The following is a 21023-nucleotide window of genomic DNA, read 5'->3' on the forward strand; positions in this document are numbered from 1 at the left end:
TTTCTTTTCTCCTGCAGTTTCAGTGCAAAGTTTATAGCAGAAGAGTATTTTTGTAATAATCCTGCTTCTATATTGCCGGTTAGGTTTGGGCCAGGGATGTGAGAATGAGTTTTTACTCCGAGGAGAAGTAGAAAAAACTTAATTGCCTTGGATTTTTTTGTGTATTTTAGTGTGAGAGATACCAAAATTTTGGTCTGGGTTTTTCAACGTTCACCTTTAGGCTGCATTTTGAAAAAGGAGAAGAGATTTAAAGGTGACCCTTTAACTCATAAACAGAAAATAGACGATTTGAAAGAAAAAATTAAAAAAGCTGCAGGTTGTGGGAGGCACACATGAGGCTGCTGAAGGCTGCTCTGGAAGAGAAGCTGCATTCCAGGCAGCCAGCAGAGGAGCTTTAGAAATGCAAATTAACACTGCTGGGGCAAAGTGGGGACAATGGACCTGGCTCTTCTTGCCTGGGGCAGGAATTGGGCTGATTCCCTCTGCCCCTCACCCCAAGCTCTGCCTGCCTGCACAGATGGAATCTGCACAGCTGAAGGCAGAGCCCATGGTGAGGATCTCTGACTCTGCAACAGAAATGGGTGAAGCTGCAAAGGGAAACAGCAAATGGAGAATGCTGTGAAAACTTCACTAAAATAAGGGGGGATCATCCCTGTGCCCAGGCGGATCGGGAAGTCTGAACCTTCCAAGTCCCTCAGCCAGTGGGCAAAGGCAGAGGGAGATGCGGCCGGGAAAATGAGCATCCAAAGGAGGCAGCGTGCTACAACAAGGGCAGAGAGCGCATGGCAAATGCCCCACGGCCTCTCCCTCTGCTCAGCAATCGAGTCACTTTGACAGGACTCCTCGGTCTCCTCTGGCCACAGAAACCTCCGGCGACGGGAATTTCCCCGCACGGGCCCGGCCACGGGGCAGCCACCTCTGTCCCAGCCACAGCAACCGGGACGAGCCAGCGCCGCTCCGGCAGCGGCTCCTGCCCAGGCAGCGGCGGGAAGGAGACCGCGGGCAGCCGCTCCCGCAGCGCCCTCAGCCCAGGGCCGGCACGGGCCGGACACGGCACCGCCAAGCCGCCGGAGCCCCCTGCCGCCCCCTCCGCCCGCAGCGAGCCCCGAGCCCCCGCAGAACCCGGCGCGGCTCCCACCTGCGCCGGGGCCGCCTCCGAGCTCCGCCAATGCCGCCTCCCCGCGCTCCGGCCGCTGCCGCCGCTCCCGGGCCCGCACAGACGCTCCGCCAATGGCGCCGCTGCCGAGCCAGGGCCGCCCTCAGGCCGCCAGCGGGGCCGTGCTTCGCCCCGCTCTCACCAATCAGCGCGCCAGAACCGCGACTGACGGCAGCAGCGGCCAATGGCAGCGAGGGGCGGGCTCTGCACACGGCACAGCCTCGCCCCGCGCTCTCAGGGCCCCCCGGGCTGTGGGAGGGCAAAGCCGGAGATGAGGAACAGCCCTGGAACGGGCCCGGGCCCGGGCCGGCATCCATCTGCAGCACCAACAAACTGCTCCGCACCTCCCGACACGGCTTTCCCGGCCCTGCGCCTTCGCCTTCGCTGCCTCCGGCTCTGCGGGAAGCCCAGCAGCCCCACTTCTCCTGCCCCCTAATTCGGAGCATCCGCGCATCGCTTTGATTTCCCCCAAAAAGGGAAAACCGCCCCAAAGCCCTGTGGGTGAGTGGGGGAGGGGAGAGATTTCTGGCACAAAACTCCAAAAGCTCCGAGCAGGACAATGAGAAGTCAGTGAAGAGCCTTGAATGCAGCTTTCCCCACGCCTCCCTCCTTCCAGCTGCACCTCCTCCCCCGGCAGTGCAGGAGACAGGGAATGGGGCCGTGCTCAGTTCATCCCCCGTGGCTTCTCCCTCTGCCCAGGGACAGGAGTCGTTCCCCTGCTGCAGCCTGCGGTCTCTCCCACCGGAGACTTCTCCAGGAACTTCTCCAACCGGAGTCCATCCCCTGGGGCACAGCCCCCCTCCAAGTGCTGCAGCGGGAAAAACGCCAGTCACTTGTTTTTACAACTTTTAAAAGTTTAGTGATAATGAAATGGTTATAAAAATAGCAATACAATTAGAGTAATAAAAATTCAGAGTTCATGTAATTACAGGACAATAAAAAAAAAAAGAATTACGGATGTCTGGATGCTCTCGGGCACTTAAGCAAGGACAGGCATGTTTTGTGAACAAAGGAATTACTCTTAAGATCCATTCACTGTTGCATATTCATACATACCTCATGGTTATGCATACATTCTATTTAAAATAAGAAACTCTCTCTGGAATATGTCAACTCCTTCTTTTAATCCCCACGGCATCTTCCAGTCTGAGCAAGGCCTGAAGAAATTACCTTCTTCTGATAAGAAACCCATAAATTCCTCTTCTCCCGAAGATTTGGGTGTTCTGTGACTGTTATCTTGAAGCCAGTATCTCATTATTTTTAAAAAAACCCACATACATAGTTTCTATTTTAACTACTAAAGCTTCATTTTAACTACAAAACTACATTTACCATTCTATCAAAATGTTAATACAGCACTTCTAATCAATATAATTCATATAGTATTCAATTTAATATTTGTGAAAAGCCAATCATAAAATATGCATTTTTCACAGAGGACATCCCGAGGCTGCTGCAGGGACAGTGATGTCACCGCTGTGACGTCATCGGGGATGGTGACATCATCAGGGACATCGCTGCTCTCCCCTCCCCACATGGGATTTGAGACAAATTTGGGGAATTTTCTGGGAAGTTTCATTGAAATTGTCCCAAATGCTGATGGGAATTCCTGGGTGACGTCACTGGGGACACTTGGGGACACTCTGAGGACGCTCTGGGGACACTCATGGAGGCGGGGGCGGGTCAGGGGGTGAATGACCCCCTCGGTGCCTTGCAGCAGAGGCAGCTTTCTGCTGTGGCTGCAGCAGAGCCGGGTTATGAATGACAATGGAATAATTGGCTTCTGCATTTCTGCATTGGCTTCTGCGCGTTGCTATTGATCACAAGGACTTTGCTCTGGTACTTGATATTGAGATTGATTATTGATGATTCCTTGTAGCTGCTTGCTGGTACAATAAAATCGATCCGTTTATGTGTGCACCGTGTAACCAATTTAATGCTAGAGTAACAAATAGATATTCTCTCCTAGGCCTTCAAATATTAAAAATAGATGAATTTGAAATAGATCAATAACAAATATTGAAATAGAGACTATGCAATGTTAAAATGCTTCTGTGTGGCTGACTCGGGTGGAAAACAATTCCATTGTTTCTCCCATCTGCGGCCCAGCCTCACCAGGTGATAACAGTGACACAAACCTGAGAAGCATTTATGAATTTATCAGGGGCTCTGAAACAACAGGATGGAACCAGGAGAAGAAATCAAATGTATTGACTTAATCTGCAGAATGTCCTGCAGACAAGTCAGAGGTGAGAACCAAACAAGAGTTCCTGGAACATCCAAAGCTCCCGGGAGTGTTTGAATAATGTCAAAACTCAGGGATGTGTTTGTAGCCCTGCAGTGGAACCGGATCCGGAGAACGAAGGGTTAAGTTAAGGGCGGGTTCTTTGGCCGAGCGCCAAAACCCTTTTTTATCCCTTATCAAACTTTTACAAATCTCCAAGAGTGAACTTTGTTTTTCACACCCGGCTGGGGTTTGGGGGGCCCGGGGGGGTCCCCAGGCAGCCCCCGCTGCTGAGCACTGACCCCCCCTCCCCGGGCACCGGGACCCCCCAAAAACCGCACCCGCACCCCCTTCAGTGCCCCCGACCCCCCCTCGAGCACCGACCCCCCCGAGCACCGGGCCCGGACCCCCCTTTGTGCCCCCCACCCATCACGGGGGTTCCGCCCCCTCCCCTTTGAGCCCCCGGAGCCGCGGGACCCCCGGGAGCAGCGCCGGGACCGGGGGCGCCCAGGGATGTGAGCAATGGATTTGTCAGTGTGAAAAATGCAGATTGAATGATCGGCTCTTGGCAAATATTAACTTGGATACTCTGTGTGCTGTGTTGCACAGTTATTTTGTAGAACTGTATTAATCCTTTTGAAGTAGTGTGGGAAATGCAGTTTTGGGTTATGACATAATGTCAAAATAGAAACTATGCGATGTAAGATATTTTTTGTAAAGAGCTCACGGAATGGGTAGGATAATTAAGAAATTCTTCGCACGGAGATAACAGCAAGAGTTACTGCCTCCTTCTGGGAAAAGACAAACATTCTTACACCTCTCCTTTGTAAGGAGCCACCGGGATTGAGGGGAAAAAGCTGACAAAAAGCAGAGAACACCCTTTGTTTGAAAAGAATTTATGCACCGTGGGTGAGATATTTGAATGTGCATCAGGCTATTGCTTTTAAGGGTTAACCCTTTGTTAGCCAGGCATGTTTTTGTGGCTTAGTGCCCAAACCCACCCGGACGTCTGTAAATCTTTGCTTTTTATTGTCCTTTATTGTCCTAACTCTGATTGTCCAAATTGTCATTGCTCTCACTTTTATTCCTATTTTATTACTGGTTTATTACTATTAAGCTTTTAAATTTTTAAAACAAGTGTTTGGCGTTTTTCACAGTCAAGGATTCCCAAAACCTGGCAGAAAGCTCACACAGCCTTGGACTTGTCCGTGCCAACTCTGAGATTTTATTGTGCCAGCAAGCAGCTGCAAGGAATTATCGATAATCAAAATCAGTATTGAGCAGCAGAGCAAAATGCTCGTGGTCAATAGGAACCTGCAAAAGCCAACAGAGAAATGCAAAAGCCAACAGAGAAATGCCAAAGCCACAGAGAAATGCCAAAGCATTCTGATTGTGCTCAGAATGTCCCCAAGTGTCCCCAGTGATGTCACCCCAGGAATTCCCATCAGCATTTGGGACAATTTCGGTGAAAATTCCCAGAAAATTCCCCAGATTTGTCTCAAAGCCTGCGCAGGGAGGGGACAAGTGACAGCAGCGATGTCCCCGATGATGTCATCACTCCGATGACATCACTGCGGTGACATCACTGTCCCTGCAGCAGCCTCGGGATGTCCGCGATGGCTTTTTGGCTCCGCTCAGCCACTGTGCGGCCACTGGGGCCACCGGAGCCACCGGGGGGCTTCACGAGGAGCCTGCAGATGTCCCCAAGTATCCCCAGCAGGTGACGCGTGGCCAGGCGGGCACTGGCCTCCCACAGCCGCTCGGCCATGGCCGCCTTGGCCACCAAGTCCCTGAGGACATCGGGGGCCGCCTCATTTGTTCCCTGCAGGATGGCCTCGATGGCCTCGAGCCGGCGACACATCCCCCAGACGAAACACCTGGCTCTTTTCCACGCGGCCAGCAAGTGCTCCAGGGGCCCCAGGGCCACCTCCGAGCGCTGTCCCCTTCCGGTGGCCGCCTCCTCCTCGTCGGTGGCCGCAGGCACCCGGACCCCAGGGGCGGCCCCTGCCGAGGCCACCTCCTCCCTGTCCGTAAGTCGCGGTTCTGGCGCGCTGATGGGTGAGAGCGGGGCGAAGCACGGCCCCGCTGGCGGCCTGAGGGCGGCCCTGGCTCGGCAGCGGCGCCATTGGCGGAGCGTCTGTGCGGGCCCGGGAGCGGCGGCAGCGGCCGGAGCGCGGGGAGGCGGCATTGGCGGAGCTCGGAGGCGGCCCCGGCGCAGGTGGGAGCCGCGCCGGGTTCTGCGGGGGCTCGGGGCTCGCTGCGGGCGGAGGGGGCGGCAGGGGGCTCCGGCGGCTTGGCGGTGCCGTGTCCGGCCCGTGCCGGCCCTGGGCTGAGGGCGCTGCGGGAGCGGCTGCCCGCGGTCTCCTTCCCGCCGCTGCCTGGGCAGGAGCCGCTGCCGGAGCAGCGCTGGCTCGTCCCGGTTGCTGTGGCTGGGACAGAGGTGGCTGCCCCGTGGCCGGGACCGTGCGGGGAAATTCCCGTCGCCGGAGGTTTCTGTGGCCAGAGGAGACCGAGGAGTCCTGTCAAAGTGACTCGATTGCTGAGCAGAGGGAGAGGCCGTGGGGCATTTGCCATGCGCTCTCTGCCCTTGTTGTAGCACGCTGCCTCCTTTGGATGCTCATTTTCCCGGCCGCATCTCCCTCTGCCTTTGCCCACTGGCTGAGGGACTTGGAAGGTTCAGACTTCCCGATCCGCCTGCTGCCTGTCCTCGTTCATATGCACCCCTCCTTGTGGATGACAGCCGATATTCATGGCTCTGTTTGGTCTTTGTTCTTCGGGAAGTTGAAGAGTTTAGCGGGACTTTGAGCAGCTGTCTGGGTCCATTTGTAACATTTATTGGAACTGATGGTTTCTCCCGTTACTTCCTCATCTCCAAGTCGCTGGCCCTATCTCCAGGGAGATTCACTCATTGACTCTGTTTTGTTCTTCCCGGGTCCTCTTTGGTTTTGGGATTATTCGCGGTGCCCTCATTCCCTGTCCTTTTGTAGCCGTTTCTGGATCAGGAGGCCTGGCTGCCACCTGCATCCCCTGGCTCAGCTGCTGGATGAGCTGCACTCCCAAGGTGTGGAGCATGGTAAAAAGATGAGAGTTGCTGTGGCACAGAAGAGGAGAAGCAGCATTCGTTTAACCCATGGTGTGCCAGGGAGCCACGAAACCGTGTCCCAATCCCATCCTTTCCATGTTTGGACCAATACATAAACTGCTCTCCAATTTCCTTTGTTATCTTTTTTCACCGCTTTTCCTTTGTCATCTCTTTGCCAACAGCAGTTGGAGTCATTTAGTTTTCCACAAACTCCTGTTTTTTCTGGGAAAAGATAATCTGATCCCATCCCCTGGGGAAATGTTGTGTTCTCATTTCAGTGGCTGGGTCGGCAGGAAGGTCAGGAGCTGGAGGTGTCTGGTTGGTTCTTATTTCCAGGACAGCTTGTAATCTAATGATGCCATTGAAATGATAAATGGGTTCTGTGTCTCCTGATATGAATTGGGTCGGGTTCCCAGGGGTTGGTCCGTAGTGTTGTAGGATTTGTTCTGGTGGCCCTTCATCTTTTCCCCATTTTTGGGCGCTCCCTCCAGCCGGGGCTGCATCAATTGACCGCTTTTTTTCTAATTACATCATCAAATACATGAATTCCAACTGATTTCCCTGAACTTGTTATAGCAAAAAACCCCAGTGCTCTGATACTCCCTGTATAGCATAGACAGTGCCAGCACATGTTGGAGTGGGCACAGGGATGATCCCCCCTTATTTTAGTGAAGTTTTCACAGCATTCTCCATTTGCTGTTTCCCTTTGCAGCTTCACCCATTTCTGTTGCAGAGTCAGAGATCCTCACCATGGGCTCTGCCTTCAGCTGTGCAGATTCCATCTGTGCAGGCAGGCAGAGCTTGGGGTGAGGGGCAGAGGGAATCAGCCCAATTCCTGCCCCAGGCAAGAAGAGCCAGGTCCATTGTCCCCACTTTGCCCCAGCAGTGTTAATTTGCATTTCTAAAGCTCCTCTGCTGGCTGTCTGGAATGCAGCTTCTCTTCCAGAGCAGCCTTCAGCAGCCTCACTTGTGCCCCCCCCAGAACCTGCTGCTTTTTTTCATTTTTCCTTCAAATCATCTATTTACTGTTTATGAGATAAAGGGTCACCTTTAAATCTCTTCTAATTTTGCAAAATGCAGCCTAAAGGTGAACGTCGAAAAACCCAGACCAAAATTTTGGTATCTCTCGCACAAACATACACAAATAAATTCCAAGGCAATTAAGTTTTTTCTACTTCTCCTCGGAGTAGAAACTCATTCTCACATCCCTGACCAAAACCTAACCGGCAATGTAGAAGTAGGAATTATTACCAAAAATACTCTTCTGCTATAAACTTTGCACTGAAAGTGCAAGGAAAAAAAAAAAACAAAAAAAACCTCCACCAATGTGTTTAGTGTTAGAGTCAAGGCATTCCTTGATTCTGGCCAGGATCTGCAACAGAAATCATTCCATCCCCACATAGCCCGGGTGTACAGAGAAAATCGTTCCATGACACGTGGGTTTAACTGGATTTTTCCCAAACTTGATACAGTCTGAACCAATCTAAATCCATTGGTTTAATGTTCTACAGTTTCAAGTTGTGCAGTTTTTAGTATTTGGGTTCCTGTTGGACCCGGATTTCTTGGCTTCTGCTGTTCATCAGGTCGGAACTGCTGGATTTCCTTCTCAGCCTTTTCCAGAGCAGGTGTCTCCAGCTCTGCCGGGGGCAGTGTCTGGGGTAGGTGTTGGTTGCTGTTTGCTGCTGGGCGTTATCTTTGTGGGAATCTTTTGGGCCATTCCCAGTGTGTTGAGATGTTAAACTCATCTCCACTGAGTGGTGGAACATCCCTTAAAAAAACCTTTAACATTTCCTTCCCCGAGGCCAAGGCAAACCAAGGCTGAGTAGAGAAACAAAATGTTAGAAATGTTCAAGTCTATGACCTGGTGTATTTTCCATCAGTGCAATCCCAGGCAGCACAGTGTGTGAGTGTGGCTGAGACCCAGAGTGGAATTGTGCCGTTGTCTTCGGCAGCAGCTGTGGCAGTGCAGGCCCAGAAAGCACTGAAGCTGCAGCAGTGGCAGCAAGGATTGGCCCCGGTGGCTGGAGATGCCCAAGGAGGGTGCCCAGGCAGAGGATTTGAGCAGAGGATGTGTGGGCAGGCCCAGGGGCTTGCCCCGCTGTGGAGCCCTGGCTGCTGCTGCGCTGCCTTCAGTGCAGGCTCCGTGGGGGCCTCCCATGCTCCTGCTGCAGGCGGGAAGTGCAAATCTCCGGGGCTTCAGAGCCCTGGAGCCCAGGCTGAGGGGTCCCCCCGTGCTCAGCTGTGCTGGGGGCTGTTTCTGGCCTCAGGGACACTTGGCATGTGCCACGCCACTTGGCCACCAGTGGTGCTGCTTTGGCCTCCTTAGGCAGGGCCCGATGTCCTGCTTGGATGTTGGGAACAGCAAAGTGCCAAGGCAGGCTCTGTGCCAGCCCAGCTTCCTGTGGGAAGAAGGTTCAGTGTCAGATTCCTGTGTCTAAGATTTAGAATGGATGGAGAGACCCCTGTGTCCATCAGGAGAGGCCTCCTCTCGCTGCAGACCTAGTCTGAATGTTCTCCAGGGCTCCAGTGTGGTGGGTCCCCGGTGGGATGGGAGCTGTGACAGCCCTGACAATCCATGTCCATCCAGGGGTGGGCTTGCTCCTCCTGAGGGTGCTGCTGTCTCTGCTTCCAGTGTCCCTGTGCCCTGCAGCTGGAGCCCTGACTCCTTCCTGGGGCTGTTTGGGTGGGCTCTCCCCTGGCCAGGAGGGCAATGCCTCTGCCAGGTGCTTGTGGCCGACGCCGTTCACTGGGTGCCGGGGCCCCCTTGGGCCCTGGGGTTGATCCCTGAGGGGCTGTAGGAGCTGTGCCATGGCCTTTGCCTTCAGCTTGGCCTTTTGCTCATCCCTTCTTGCATTCAGCTGCTGTGCCTTTGTGCCCAAGTGCTCCAGGGCCTTCTTCTGCCACTCCTGCAGCCGCGCTCACTGCCTGTGGGTGCTCATCCTCTGAGAGCTGCTGAGCTTTGTGCAAAATCTTTCCTTTCTCCAGCGACCCAAAGCAAATGCTTAATAGAAAATCCTGATCCTTCCATGTACAATCTGCATTTCCCAGATGTTGCTTTGTTTTCCTCCTTGTGCTCAGGGTCCCCTCCCCAGCCCGTATCCCAGAGCCGGTCCCTGTCCTGCCGCAGTGTCCAAAGGCGGCCCCCCCCGGCGGGCAGGGCCGGCAGCTCCACGGGGCCGGGCAGCGGCCGGGGCGTCCCGCAGGCTCCTGGGGGCCGGGGGCCACTGCCGGCCCTGCCCGGGGCTGGTGGGGTCAGGCAGCGCCCGGCGCTGAGCCCCGGCTGCCCCACAGCCCCGGCCCGGCCCCACAGCTCCCCACAGGCCCCCAGCCCGTGCTCCCGGTCCCGCACCTCTGCGCCCGGTGCTGCCGCTGCCCACCACAGAGAAACCCCCTGGCATCCTGACCTCCTTCTTTTCCTCTCCTGGAAACCCGGGATGGAAAGGATCTGGATCAGCTGGCAAATTCTGAGCATAGAACAGTGCTGAAATACATCCCAGTTCTCTGTATTTTTCTCTTCCTTCTCTTCTCCATCATCCTTTTTCTCACCACATAGTTTGCTCCTGCTGCTTCTTGCCTTCACCATATTGCTGCACACTGCCCTTCACCTGATCCCTTCCCAGCACACCAACACCATCCATCCCCTGTTGTCCAAATCCCTTCTCCTCTTCCCTTATTGCCCCCCTGGGTGTCCATGTCCTTAATTACCTCTGGGGGAATGTGCAAACTACCTCAACATTCTCCCAAGGGACCCTTCAGAGACATTTTGGGATCATCATCCCTTTGGCCAGGACCCCTCCCTGGCTTTCCCTTTTCTCCCCTCCCTGGGTGCGCTGCCATGTTCACTCCCCGAAGATCCCAGTGCACTCACTGCTGAGATTTTCAGTGTTCTCTCTCTGCTGACTCTTCACAGACCCCCCTGATGTGTCCCTCGTCTGTCTCCTGGTCACTCCCGGGTCCCCAGTCGATCCCCAGTGCCGCCGCCAGCCAAGGGAGCCGATCACCCAAAGTGGGTGAGGCACCTTCAGCTGCACTCCCTGCCCGCCTTCGCGGACGGTGGAAGGAATTCCGGATGAGCCCCAGGGTGTGTGGGAAAATTGACATCAGCAGAGGTTTCTGTCCACAAAGCAGACAGAGGAGTCCTGTAAAAGTAATTTCATTCCTAGAAATGGGAGAGGCCATGGGACATTCCCCATGGGATCTCTGCAGTTGTTGGAGGACACAGCCTCCTTTTCATCCCAATTCTCCTGGCCACATCTCCCTCTCCCTTTCCCCATTGGATGAAGTACTTGAGAGGTGCAGACTTCCCAATCCACCTACTACATACCCACTTCATATGCACCCCAGTATTGTATAGCAGAGGATATTCCTGGCTCTGTCAAGTCTTTGTTGTTCTTCTGGAAGTTCATGAATTGAGCAGGACCTTGGCTGAGCAGCAGTCTGTGTCATCAATTGATAACGTTTCATGAAAGTGATGGCTTCTCCTGTCACTTCCTTATGTGCAGGTCCCTGGCCGTATCTCGATGCAGATTCACAGCATCTGTTTGTAAAGACACTTTCCTCTTGTTCCTTTCATGGGGGTCCCCCGTTTTCGGGACATCCCCCCTGGAGCAGGGTGTCCCCTTTGCTGCAGCCCCAGCCCTCAGGCCGAGCTCAGCCAATCAGAGCGCAGGGCGCTGATGACTCACCAGTTGCCAGGCAGACTCGCAGCTCCCAGCGTTCCCCACCTGGACCCCACCTGCGCCCCCCCCTCGGCCCCATCGCCCCCGCGAGGGGAATTTGGGGAGGTGGAAGTGGGGCAGCGCCAAGGCCGGGCCCCCCCGCGCTGTCCTGGCGGGAGCGGCTGCAGTGGGGACCGAGTGCGGGCGGAAGCGGCCGAGAGCCCAGCGCTGCCCCAGCCCGACCTGCCCCAGCTCCATCCCTGCCCCTGCGCTGGGATGCTGTGGGTCTGGGGGGAAGAGGGAGTCGGCAGTGGGTGCTGGGCCTGGGGGCAGGAGGAGAAGGGAAGGAGAAGCAGGGTTGAGGAACAAAATGGTCAAATGATGGACGTGGCAGGAGAAGGTGGGATTGTGCAGGAGAAGGAGGAATAGCAGGAGGAAGAGGAGTGTGAGGAAGAGCAGAGACACAGGAGGAGGAGCAGAAACAGGAAGCAGCACAAGGTTCCACCCCTCCCTGTATCTGCAGCCTCCCCCCAGCCCCAGGAGCGCTGCTCCCCCCACATGCAGCAGGTGACTGTGGAGGGGGATCCAGGATTTTCACGGGGTGAATCTTGGTGTTTCTGAGCTTGCTTGGGCTAAATGTTGGTGCTTTGGTTTTATGTGGCAGCTGAATCTTTATCTTTTGCAGGAGGTTTTTGCTCACTTTTGATGTTTGGGGTGTTTTTGATCAGTGTCTTGAATTTTGCAGGATTTCTGGGGTGAATCTTGGTGTTTTGGAGGTTCTTACATAGAAAAACTTACCAATGATTTGCTGAGACGAACTTGGGCAAGGAGGAACCTCCAGTCCAAGGTGCTCTCCTCTTGTTTTTTCCCCAAACCAGGATTTTTCATTCCAGGTTGTGGCTGGATGGAGGAGGAGGAAAAGCTCCAGAGATCCTGCCGGAGGAGGGGCTGCAAACCCAGCCCAGGGAGCTATGGGGAGGAAAGAGCCCCCCTGAGCCAGGAAGACAACCAGAGATCCAGCCGGAGCACGGAACTGGTGGAGAAGCCTCATGGCAGGAAGAAGCCTCACAAGTGCTTGGAATGTGGGCAGGGCTTCAGCCGGAGCTCCAAGCTGATCGAGCACCAGAAGATCCACACTGGGGAAAGGCCCTATGAGTGTGGGGAGTGTGGGAAGGGGTTCAGACACAGCTCCACCCTGATACAGCACCAGGTGATCCACACTGGGGAACGACCTTATGAGTGCTTGGAATGTGGGAAGAGCTTTGGGTGGAGCTCCGAACTGAGAAGACACCAACGCATCCACACTGGGGAGAGGCCCTACGAGTGTGGGGAGTGTGGGAAGAGCTTCATGCAGAGCTCCCACCTGATCCAGCACCAGCTGATCCACACTGGGGAACGGCCCTACACCTGCTTGGAATGTGGGAAGAGCTTTGGGCGGAGCTCCAAACTGAGAAGACACCAGCGCATCCACTCCGGGGAGAGGCCCTATGAGTGTCCCCAGTGTGGGAAGAGGTTTCACACCAGCTCCAATCTCCTCCTACATGAGCGGATTCACACAGATGAGAGGCCCTTTCGCTGCCCCGACTGCGGGAAGGGCTTCAACCAAAACTCCAGCCTCACCGTGCACCGGCGCATCCACAGCGGGGAGAGGCCCTACGAGTGTGGGGAGTGTGGGAAGAGCTTCTCCAGGAGCTCTCACTTGACCCAACACCAACGGAGGCACCACTAAGGGGAAGCCCTGGGAGTGCCCCTAGTGAGGGAAGAGCTTGGAGTGAGGGAAGGGAGTGAGGGCAGAGCTTCGTGGGCTGCTCCAGCTCCATCCCCCATGGGAGGATCCGGGCTGGATGATCCCCAGTGACCCCCGTTAGGCAGAGCCCTGGTGCCCGGGAATGGGGAATAAAACAGAGAGGAAAACAATGGAGCTGATAAAGGGGCCGATATCTGAGGCCTGACTGAGCAGCAACTGTGGGAGACACAGACACAGTTTAAGTCTCCCTGGGCAAGAAGTGACCAAGCAACCTGTTGTGAGACTTTGTGATAAGATAATGTTCCCAGGTGCCGTGATGTCATGAAGAATGTGTAACCAATGGGAAATTGTTAGCAAACATCGAGCCCTATCTGAGCACCACACAAGTAAAACCCTGTATAAACCCCTGGTACCCTCAATGAAATTGGCTTCTGGTCTAAACTCGGCTGTCCCCGTCTCTCCATCGTGGATAAGCCCTGTTGTGGGTGATCCCCGTTGGGTGGGGGGAAGGTGTTGGAGGGATTTCTTTCCCTTCTGCTTGTGCTGCTGTGTTTGGTTGGTAATAAATTCCCTCCGTGTGCCCAGGCTGGGTCTGTTGTCCCCGTGCCGGTGCTCGGGGCGGGATCTCTGCCGTTGCTTCTCTCCAGACCCGGGCCTCTCCTCAGCCAATGAGAGAACGCGATGGACAAGAGTCAGCCAATCAGAGCGAGCGGGGCTGATGACTCACCAGTTGCCAGGCAGACCCGCAGCACCCAGTGTTCCCCACCTGGACCCCACCCTCCCTGCCCAGTCCCGGCCCCCGCGTGGGGTCCCCCCAAGTCCCTCCCCACTGCCCCCCATAACCAGGGCTGGGTTTAACTGGGAAGCTTTACAGGGAAGACTGGGAGCAGGCGGGCAGGGGCAGAGAGACAGCAGGGTTGAGGGGACACACGACCCCCCCAAAATCAGCGTGGGGATGGATCGGGGGGTCCCGGCCGGGCCCGAGACCACGGGGAGGGGCTGCAGCCGGCGGCGGCTCAGGAGCTCTGTGAGCAGAGAAAAGGGGGTGACACCGGGCTGGAGCCCCGGGGAAGGAGCACACAAGCTCCTAGAAGCTGAGCCCCAGCGCCAGGAAGACGAAGCCCAACTCGGAGCCCCCGATCCCTGACAGCATCTTGCTGCGGGCGGCATCCAGTGGCATCTCTGGGGGGTCTGCAGGGGTAAGGACCCCCCAAAACCTCTCAGAGACACCCCAAGCCCCTCCAAGTACCCTCCCAGTCACCCCCATCTCACCCAGAACCCCCTGAAACCTTCCCTCGATCCCTTCCCGGCCTCCCCAGGACCCACCAAAGCCTCGCCCATCCTTCTCAGGATCCCACCACCCCCTTCCAGTTGTCCCTGCAGCCCCAGGACCCACAAACCCTGTCCCAGTCCCTTCCCAGCCCCACCAGGACTCACCCAGACCCCTCCCAGTCTCTTCCCAGCGCAAACAACCTCATCCCAACCTCTGCTTTTCCATCCCCAATCTCCTTCCAGCTCCTCTAGACTCACTCCAATCCTTCCCAGTCATACCCAGCACCCCCAAACTCCCTCCCAGTGTCCACCAGGACCCCCAGAACCCCATCCCACCCTCCCCAGCATCCTTGAAACCACTTCTCAGCCCTTCCACACCTCCAAGTCCCTCTCCCAGCTGAAACCAGGCTGTCTCCAACTCCCTCCCAGTTGCTCCCAGCACATCCCAGTGGCTCTCCCAGCGCCCCCAATTCCTCCCCTGTGCCCCAATGCCGGCTCAGGGGGTGCTCCAGGCTGACGTGCTCCACTTGGCAGCTGCAGGTGAGCCCGCGCCAGGGGGGTGTTTCCAGCAGCACCAGGAGCTGGTAGGTCCAGTCCTTGTTGGGGACCATGTCAGTGGCCACCACAGAGAGCTCCTGCTGGCCCTGGAACCACCTCAGCTGGGTGTGGGCAGGGTAGAAATCCATCACGGAGCAGCCCCGGGCTGGGAGCTCGAGGGCACCAGCGAGATGGATACGCTGGGGGGCACTGGGAGAGAGCGGAGACAGACTGGGATCAGCTCGGGGGAACTGGGAGAGAGAGGGGAGGGATGGGGTGGCCTTGGGAGGGATTGGGAATGGACTGGGAAGGACTGGGAATGGACTGGGAAGGACTGGGGCAGCACTCAGCGAGATGGGAGGGGATGGGGGGCACTGGGAGGGAGGATGGAGGTCTAGGAGTGAACTGGGAATGAACTGGGAATGGACTGGGAGGGACTGGGGCGGCACTGGGAGGAACTGGGAACGAAGCGCGCGGCACTGGGAGGCCGAGTCCAGTGCGGGGCACTCGGCGCTGCGGGTCTGCCTGGCAACTGATGAGTCATCAGAGACACGCGCTCTGATTGGCTGAGAGGCGGCAGCACCACGCTAGGCTGAGATGGACAGCCGGGAGGCACTGGGAGAGACTGGGATGGACTGGGAGAGCCACGGGGGTCAGTGGCAGGGACACAAGGGCTCGGGGATGGGCACAAGGAGGGCTGAGGGCTCTGGGCCGATTCCAGGGAGGTTTTGAGGGGCTCCAGGGTCATTGCCAGGGCAGGGCCCGAGGGGACACGCTCTGCCCCGCGCTCACCTCGGCGCTCCGTGAGGAACGGGCTGAGATACTCGTGGTTGTACCGGCACAGCCAGTCCGCCGCAGCCCTTTTTTGCTCCATAACGTCTGGGTCGCTGTTCCAATACCTGGCTGCTGTCTCCCCATAGGGGGTGAACCCCAAAAAGTGCCCCACGTCGCAGTCGAACATCGCGTACTGCTCCCGATTGTAGATGAACCTGCTCAGGTACCTCACCTTCTCCGTGCCGTTCATGAAGTGACACTCGGACTTTCCCACGTACTGGAACACTCCTGTGTGTGCAGGACACAGGTCCGGGGGTGCCTCCCCAGCACGCCCAGAGCTCCGGGATCCACCCCGGATCCCCACTCCGCACCCCCTGTGCCCCAGGGCACCCATGGATCCCTCCTGCCCGAGCTGCCACTTCCTCTTTTCCATTCTTCCCCCATTTGCCCTTCCACATCCTCTCCCCTCCGACTTTCAGCCTCTCCCCAGATGAGTTTTGGGGTGCCATTTACTCCTTTTCCTCTTTCCCAACCTTTTAAACATAATTTCCCAAAAGCCCAGCCCGCCCTTCCCGCTCAGTTTTGGGGTCCTACCCTCCCCTTTTCCCCACTTTCCCACCCTCTCCCGACCCTTCCTCACCTGCCCCCAATCCTCAGCCCCTCCCGCTCTTCCTTTCGGGGTCCCCTCCTCCTCCTCCCCCTGCAATTTCGGGCCCCCACCGCCCCCTTTTCCCCATTCTCCCCCCCTGTCCCACCGCCTCCCGCCCCCCCGCTCTCCCGAGAGCTCCGCGCCCGCAGCCGGGGGGGCTCCCAGCACCACCAGTGCCACCAGTACGGCCCCAGCTGCCGCCACTCGCCCCATGGCCAGCGCCGCCCAGGGAGCACCAGCCCCAGAGCGGCCGCGCTGCGCTGGCAGCACCAGTCCGGAGCAGCGCGGGCTCAGCAGCGCCGCGCGCTCTCATTGGCTCCGAGCACTTTTGGGCACCGATTGCCGAGGCTCTGCCACACAACCGATGACTCCTCAACTCCTCGCGCTCCCATTGGCTGCAGCGCGTTTTGGCTGCGTTTGGATTGGCTGAGCGGTTCCGGGACGCTGCAGCCCCGGCTGGGGCTTTTCCAGGCACGGGGAGCCTTGGGGCGCTGCGCAGCTGGGAGCTCAGCTGTGCCCAGAAATGTGTGCCCGGCTGCGCGGGGTCTCAGGGGTGCCCGTGGCGAGGGGTGACGCTGGCCCCATGCCAGGCACCCCCCAGAGCCACTCTGTCCCTGCCCCCCGCAGCCGCACAGGGACAGCAAATGGAAACGAGGGTTCCTGCCTGGGGACAAGGAGCGGGAGAGATCCCTCAGCAAATCCGGCACGGGCACAACAGACCCGGCCCGGACACAGGGAGGGAATTTATTACCAACCAAATCACACCAGGACAAGGAGAGGGGATAGAAATCTCTCCAACACCTTCCCCCCACCCAACCGGGATCACCCAGAACGGGGTCACCGGGGCTCTGCCCAACGGGGCTCACTGGGGATCATCCAACGTGGATCCTCCCATGGGGGATGGAGCTGGAGCAGCACACGAAGCTCTTCCTGCACTCGGGGCACTCACAGGGCCTCTCCCTGGTGTGAAAGTGCTGGTGAGGGACGATCTCTGAATTCCACCTGAAGCTCTTCTGACATTCCAAGCACTCATAGGGCCGTTCCCCAGTGTGGATCCTGTGGTGCTTGGTGAGGTCAGAGGTCCCACTGAAGCTCTCCCCACACTCCCCACACCCACAGGGCCTCTCCCCAGTGTGGGTGTTCTGGAGTTCCACCAGGGTGGAGCTGCAGCTGAAACCTTGCCCACATTCCAAGCACTTGTGAGGCTTCTCCCTGCCATGAGGCTTCTCCACCAGCTCCGAGCTCCGGCTGGATCTCCGGCCGCCTTCCTGGCTCAGGGGGGCTCTTTCCTCCCTGCAGCTCCCTGGGCTGGGTTTGCAGCCCCTCCTCCTGCAGGATGTATGGGGCTTTTCCTCCTTCTCCATCCAGCCACACCCTGGGAATGACAAATCCTGCTTTGGGGAAAACCAAGGTGGGAGCGCATTGGAGTAGAGGCGCCTCACTGCTCAAGTCCATCCCTAGAACTCAGCAGGAGTCTTGTGTCCATGGAAATCTCCACTATATCAAGGTTCAGCCCAAAACAACTCTCCCAGGACTTCCCGATCTCTGATCTCTCCACTTTTGGCGTTCCAGAGGTTTCCTTTCCTTGGGATGATGGGGGTCCAATGGCTCCAGGGGTTCCCCCTTCTCCAGCCTCCTGCTTAGGGATGATCCAGGGGCTTTTGGGTGTCCATAGGGTCCCTTCTGCCATGATGCTCTACTTTGAGATCCCAGGGGTCCCAGGGGTCCCTCCTCTCCAGGCTCCCCCCCTTTCCAGCCAGCCGGGGGTCCCCCAGCTCCAGGATCACCCCTCTCTTCTCTCCCCACTCTGGGGGTCTCAGGGGTTCCCCTCCTCTGCTCCCCTTGGGGTCCCCACGACCAATGTCTTCCCCCTGGTGGCCCTGGGCAATGGCCACGTGGACTCCCAAAGATCCCCCCATGGGGCTCAGCTCTGGGGTCTTGCAAGACCCAAACCTACACACACACACAGAGAAAAACAAAAAACAACAAAAAAAAAAACCAAAACAAAAAAAAACCCTCCCAGGGTTTATTTGGGCCTCCCAGACGACATTTGGGGCTCAATTCCACAATCTGCAAGCTCCAAACACACCCCAATAAAAAAACCCTCTCAGGGACTCCCCGACAGATTTGGGACGAGCTCCCCCTCCCCTCTCACCTGCAGGATGAGCTGGGGGCAATGGTCCCGGGGCCAAGGGTGCTGCGGCCACAGGGGGCACTGGAACCTCCTGTTTCTCCTCCTTTTCCTGCTCCTGCTCCTCCTCTTCCTGCTCCTCCTTTTCCTCTCTCCCTCCTCCTCCTCCTTCCTCATCCCACCTCCTGCCCAGTTCCTGCCTTCTCTACATTTAGAGTGGAGAACCTTGTTTGTTTTTAGAACGAGAACAAAGATCCCAGAGGGAACACGGCTTGCTGGTTTTAGCCAGAAGTGTCAGTGACTAAAGGTCATGTTTGCTCTGCTTTGGTGCCGTCCTTGTTCCTCCTCAGTGTTCAGGCTGGGCTATGGGGTGTCCTTGTTTGCTGCATTTTCAGAGCTCCTCCTGGATCCTTTGGGCAACAGGCTGTGCCCTGGGAGGGTTCTTTGTGCTCCTTTGTGACACAGGAGAACCTTCCAGGCGGTTTCTGCGTGAGCTGCTGCTGTGATGTCACAGGAGCACTGCCACGTCCCCGAGGTGTTCCCGTTGCTGTGGCACACGGAGGCCTCAGTGTCCAGAGTGGCTCTGGGCACTGCTCGTTGCCGGAGGATCCTCCTGCCCGAGGCATTCTCAGCAGCCAGCCCAGCCCTGACGGGTGTCCTTCTGTGCTTGCAGGGCTACAGTCTGCAGACGTGTGCAGCGCAGCCAAAATGATCCAGCACGTGGCTGCTGCAGTTTGCACGCTGTACTCTCTGGCGTATGCAGGGTATTTTTTAACCCACTTGGCACGTAAGTCGAGGTTTTCCCTCGGTGCTGTGGCTTTGGGCTTGCTGTGTGCTTGCTGTTCTTCCTCTGGGCCTGAGCTGACTTTGTAACCAAATTGCCATGAAGACACCATTGCTTTGGGAGAGCTCCTGGCAGCAGCTGCAGCTGGAAAAGGGGGTGTCTGCAGCCAGCGGGGCGTGCACAGCATTTGCAATGAGCCCTGGCGGGTTCTGTTCCCTCAAGCGGGGAGTCTGTGGCAGCAGAGCCTGGAACTGCCTGTCCAGCCAAGAGCTGACCCAGCCCAGTATTTTGTGCTGTTCTCTTGCTGTGTGAAGGGACTGTGGCTCCTGGAGGGACGCTGTGAAAGCAAAATGCTCTCTCGGGGTTGCCTTGCTCCGGAGCATTCCCACCACAGGCAGTTGTTTTCCTGACAGCATCTGGTTCATGTTCCCTCTTCCCTTGCAGGGCACCTCATGAGTGGATCCCGAGCAGCTCCTCCTTCGGTGAGTGGGAAAGGAACCTTTGGTGTTTGGAATTGTGCAGCAAGTTGTGAGCTCGGCATGTGGCAGCCGAGTGCCAGCCTGGGAGGCTGAAGGAAAGTTCCTGCCAGTGTCCTTGCAGCAGCAAAGGGATCCCTGGGAGTTTTCTCCTTTTCTGCTGAAGAGCTTTTGAAGAGCTGCAGGTCCGGTTTTGCAGGCAGAGCATTGCTTGCTGGCTCTAGCCATGGTGGAATATGGAATTCCCAAGAATAAGGGGCAATGTGGACTTTAGCCCATTGTTAGTTTGAACAGCTCCGAACCCAATTTCTGCTTAGTGCAGCTGGATGTGCAGCTGAGGGTAAATAAGGTGATAACTGAGACAGAACTTCCCGTCCCTCACGCTGCCATCTGTCCACAGGGCACAAAAGCGGCACCAGCACCTCCTCTGGCTCCCTCTGCTTCCAAAGAGGAGGCCAAAGAGGAGGAAGGCAGCAGTGAGCTTCCCGCTGTTCCGGGGGACGATGGTGAACGTCCCTCAGTGCCGGGAGATGACAGTGAACTTCCCGCTGCTCTGGGAGACGAGGGCGAACATCCCGCGCTGTGGGAACACAACGGCGAGGCTCCTGCAGTGTGGGACAAGGACAGTGGACATCTCCTGGAGTGGGACGAGGACAGAGGATATGCTGTGTCTTGGGAAGAGGAGGGTGAACTTCTCCCAGCATGGGAAGTGGACAGTGAACGTCCCCGGGCTTGCAAAGATGATGGCGAACCTGCAGCGTTTTGGGAAGAGGACGGAGAAGCTCCCTGTGCTTGGGAAGAGGACACTGAACCTCCCTCGGCTGTGGGATCCTGGGCTGAACATTCTGACAGCAGCACAGCCCTGCAGCCAGAGGGGAGAGGGGAGTGGTGCCTGATGCAGCTGAGTACGTCTGCTCTGTTCCTGTGTGCCAGAGCAGGGTGCTGTGTGTGTGTCTCGGCATCAGCTGCACCCAGTGCTGCTCTGCAGCTGAATGTGCCAGGGTCATTTCTTGTCCTTCCCCAGCTGAGACCAAGGGGCTGACGGCCCCAGGGAGGGGGGCTGCATTCTGGCTCTGCTGCAAGGCGGGGTCTCACTCTGGGAGGGAGCGTCTTCCACGTGGTTTCTTTCAGGGAACACCGTGAGCCTGGCGGAGCCTGCCGAGAAATACCTGGAAGTGGAGCAGATTGGCCAAGGGTAAGTGCACGGCAGTTACTTCTGCACAAGCAGGCCCAGGTGTTGTGCTGGTGCAGGATCAAGTGAGAAGTCAGGAGAGCTCCAAACACCTCCAGACACTGGGGTACCATCCTGCTGTCCCTCAGTCCTGATCAGAATTGATACCTGTGCTCCGAAGGCACCGTCAAAGGCCCCTGAGGCTGGCAGTGTCCTGCCTGCAGCAAGGAGCAGGACCTGGAAGATCTTCTGTCCCTGGAATTGGATTGCCTAAAAGAGCCACTCACCATCTGGTGACTGTCAGAAAAAAGTTCTCAAGGAGATTCCTTTCAAATATTTTGCTTCCAAAAATATCCTCGGGT

The 21023-nt window shown here is 56.9% G+C and overlaps 3 protein-coding genes across 3 annotated transcripts in view; 1 reads left to right on the forward strand and 2 right to left on the reverse strand.

Moving 5' to 3' along the window:
- LOC137467596 (zinc finger protein 585A-like) overlaps window positions 1–17474 on the reverse strand; it is a 49139-nt gene extending 31665 nt beyond the window's left edge. The window contains 1 exon segment of the mRNA XM_068179073.1: window positions 17045–17474. Coding sequence (XP_068035174.1) covers window positions 17045–17463 — 419 coding nt within the window. The 5' untranslated portion in view covers window positions 17464–17474.
- Window positions 12025–13279, forward strand: LOC137467574 (zinc finger protein 154-like). The gene has a single exon (XM_068179059.1). It carries the CDS (start codon window positions 12025–12027, stop codon window positions 12847–12849), a length of 825 nt encoding a protein of 274 aa, XP_068035160.1. The 3' UTR covers window positions 12850–13279.
- On the reverse strand, window positions 14825–15728 carry LOC137467581 (H-2 class II histocompatibility antigen, I-E beta chain-like). Its single transcript, XM_068179061.1, has 2 exons — window positions 15469–15728; window positions 14825–14886 (listed from the first exon to the last, which is right to left on the reverse strand). Exons 1-2 carry the CDS (start codon window positions 15698–15700, stop codon window positions 14825–14827), a joined length of 294 nt encoding a protein of 97 aa, XP_068035162.1. The 5' UTR covers window positions 15701–15728.
- Window positions 17475–21023: the final 3549 nt, after the last annotated feature.

This window comes from Anomalospiza imberbis, unplaced genomic scaffold (assembly GCF_031753505.1).
Source record: "Anomalospiza imberbis isolate Cuckoo-Finch-1a 21T00152 unplaced genomic scaffold, ASM3175350v1 scaffold_69, whole genome shotgun sequence".
Taxonomy (NCBI): Eukaryota; Metazoa; Chordata; class Aves; order Passeriformes; family Viduidae; genus Anomalospiza; species Anomalospiza imberbis.

Excerpts from the sequence above, each read along its gene's own strand:
- LOC137467574 (XM_068179059.1), top strand. The coding sequence starts at position 12,025 with ATGGAGGAGGAGGAAAAGCTCCAGAGATCCTGCCGGAGGAGGGGCTGC.
- LOC137467581 (XM_068179061.1), bottom strand. The coding sequence starts at position 15,700 with ATGAACGGCACGGAGAAGGTGAGGTACCTGAGCAGGTTCATCTACAAT. Across the intron at positions 14,887-15,468 it reads GTTCCTCACGGAGCGCCGAG|TGCCCCCCAGCGTATCCATC; the intron begins GTGAGCGCGGGG and ends GCTCTCTCCCAG.